The 1,691-nt window shown below is 38.6% G+C and overlaps 1 protein-coding gene across 1 annotated transcript in view; it reads left to right on the forward strand.

Moving 5' to 3' along the window:
- Positions 1–1,691, forward strand: part of svil (supervillin) — an 86,059-nt gene that overhangs the window by 20,031 nt on the left and 64,337 nt on the right. The window contains exon 7 of the mRNA XM_015375528.1: positions 731–795. Coding sequence (XP_015231014.1) covers positions 731–795 — 65 coding nt within the window. The remainder of the gene's footprint in view (positions 1–730; positions 796–1,691) is intronic.

Consider the following 1,691-nt stretch of genomic DNA (forward strand, 5'->3'; position numbering starts at 1 on the left):
AGAAAAAAAGTTTAGTTTTGGAATAATGTGGCCTATATGTTACTTGAATTGTTTTTTATATTTTGTGGAAAAACAGCATTGAACTGAAGGACATACAGAATTAGGAAAAGTCAGATAACAAACCCAACATAAGATTAATTTAACCAAAATGATTTCACTTCAAAATCTAAAAAAAACGTGAGAATGACTGCCTTTGGAGTTCTATTTGTTAAAGAGAGCCGTAACCCGGCTCTGAAGTTAAGTATAAAACAATGTGCCCAAACTTAAAAGACTCTGTCTTCAGTAGGTTGTTTATGGAAAACTTACTTCTATTAACCGCCGCCATGTTATAACCCGCCACCAGGACGACCAGTATAAACCTTAATAGTTAGACATTCTGTTATTAGTGACATTTGTCCCCCATTGTTATGGGCCTTTGATCTACTGCCCTGTCTTTAACAAAGGGCAAACCCTGCATGCTCCATATCCTCTTCCATCACTTTATTACTGTCTGGATGAAGCTGTTTGGGGCATTAACACCAACGCCCCAATTGATCAAAGGACTCATGAAGTTCTGATGGTTATTTATAGCTCATCTCCAAAGAAGAAGGTCATTGAGTTCGCCAAAAGACAAAAAATCTAGTGTTATTTTACCAGATTTTTGGCTTTAAAGATGTTGTATGTTTATATTCAAGGAAAGGCAAGTGGTCCAATGTTCCAGTAACCTCATTATTTTGTGTCTTTTTCGTAGCTGATGAAGAAAAGCTGGATGAACGAGCCAAGCTGAGCGTAGCGGCAAAGCGGTCGCTCTTCAGGGTGAGTTGCAGCTCTTGCCCATTTGGGAGATTGGTTACTTTGGGTCTTCACTTTTCCTGGCATCTCAGAACTCCCTACTTAAGGTTAGATTCATAGCATGAAGTCAGAATTCTGCCAAAAGTACTAGCAATTTTTTTCAAACACGAAAAGGATTTTAACCCTACACATTTTCAATGTGTAATGCTTGCAGATTCAATACCATGATCTCACCAGTGTATCACCACCATGAGTATTAGAATATTCCGGGGAGTGGCGGCCAATTTGTTAGGGCATTGCGCTTGGAATCCAGAGGTTCTGAGTTCAAGCCCAACTCCGACAGACTGCCACTATGTGTCTCTGAGCAAAGACCATTATAGACCGACACCTTGTCTGGATTTAAAGCTGCAATCATAACCGAACCAAGTAAACTGGATCGGCTGCTCAGTTATAACTGAGCAGCCAAGCGGGCAAAACAGAAGCAGGATCTAGTAGCTAAGAGCATTAACTTTGGAGAGGCTAGCATCAGGGTTCCTGCGGGTCCTTAAAAAGTCTTAAAAGGCATTGAATTTTTCAAAATAAAACTAAGGCCTTAATTGGTATTAAAATGTCTTAAATCAGTCTTTCGTAGGTCTTAATTTTTTAAAACATCATAAATAGGATTATTTTTATTACAATTTATTTTTGTAATCTAAATAAAACGTTAAAATGGACATTTTTTTTATAAAAAAAAAAAAATGGCTCTCCATTATTGGTTCCGTCCCGATAGCGGAACCAATAAAAGCGTTGTTGCGGCCGGGACATTTGGGAGATGCACCATTAACTTTTCGTCTGGAAAACATGAGCAAGTGTAAATGTAACCAAAATTGTCTCCAGCCAAGAGTTTTCTCCATGGCTAAAACCAGGGAACATACATGAGG

Source organism: Cyprinodon variegatus, unplaced genomic scaffold (assembly GCF_000732505.1).
Source record: "Cyprinodon variegatus isolate N-32 unplaced genomic scaffold, C_variegatus-1.0 Scaffold120, whole genome shotgun sequence".
In the NCBI taxonomy this organism is placed as follows: domain Eukaryota; kingdom Metazoa; phylum Chordata; class Actinopteri; order Cyprinodontiformes; family Cyprinodontidae; genus Cyprinodon; species Cyprinodon variegatus.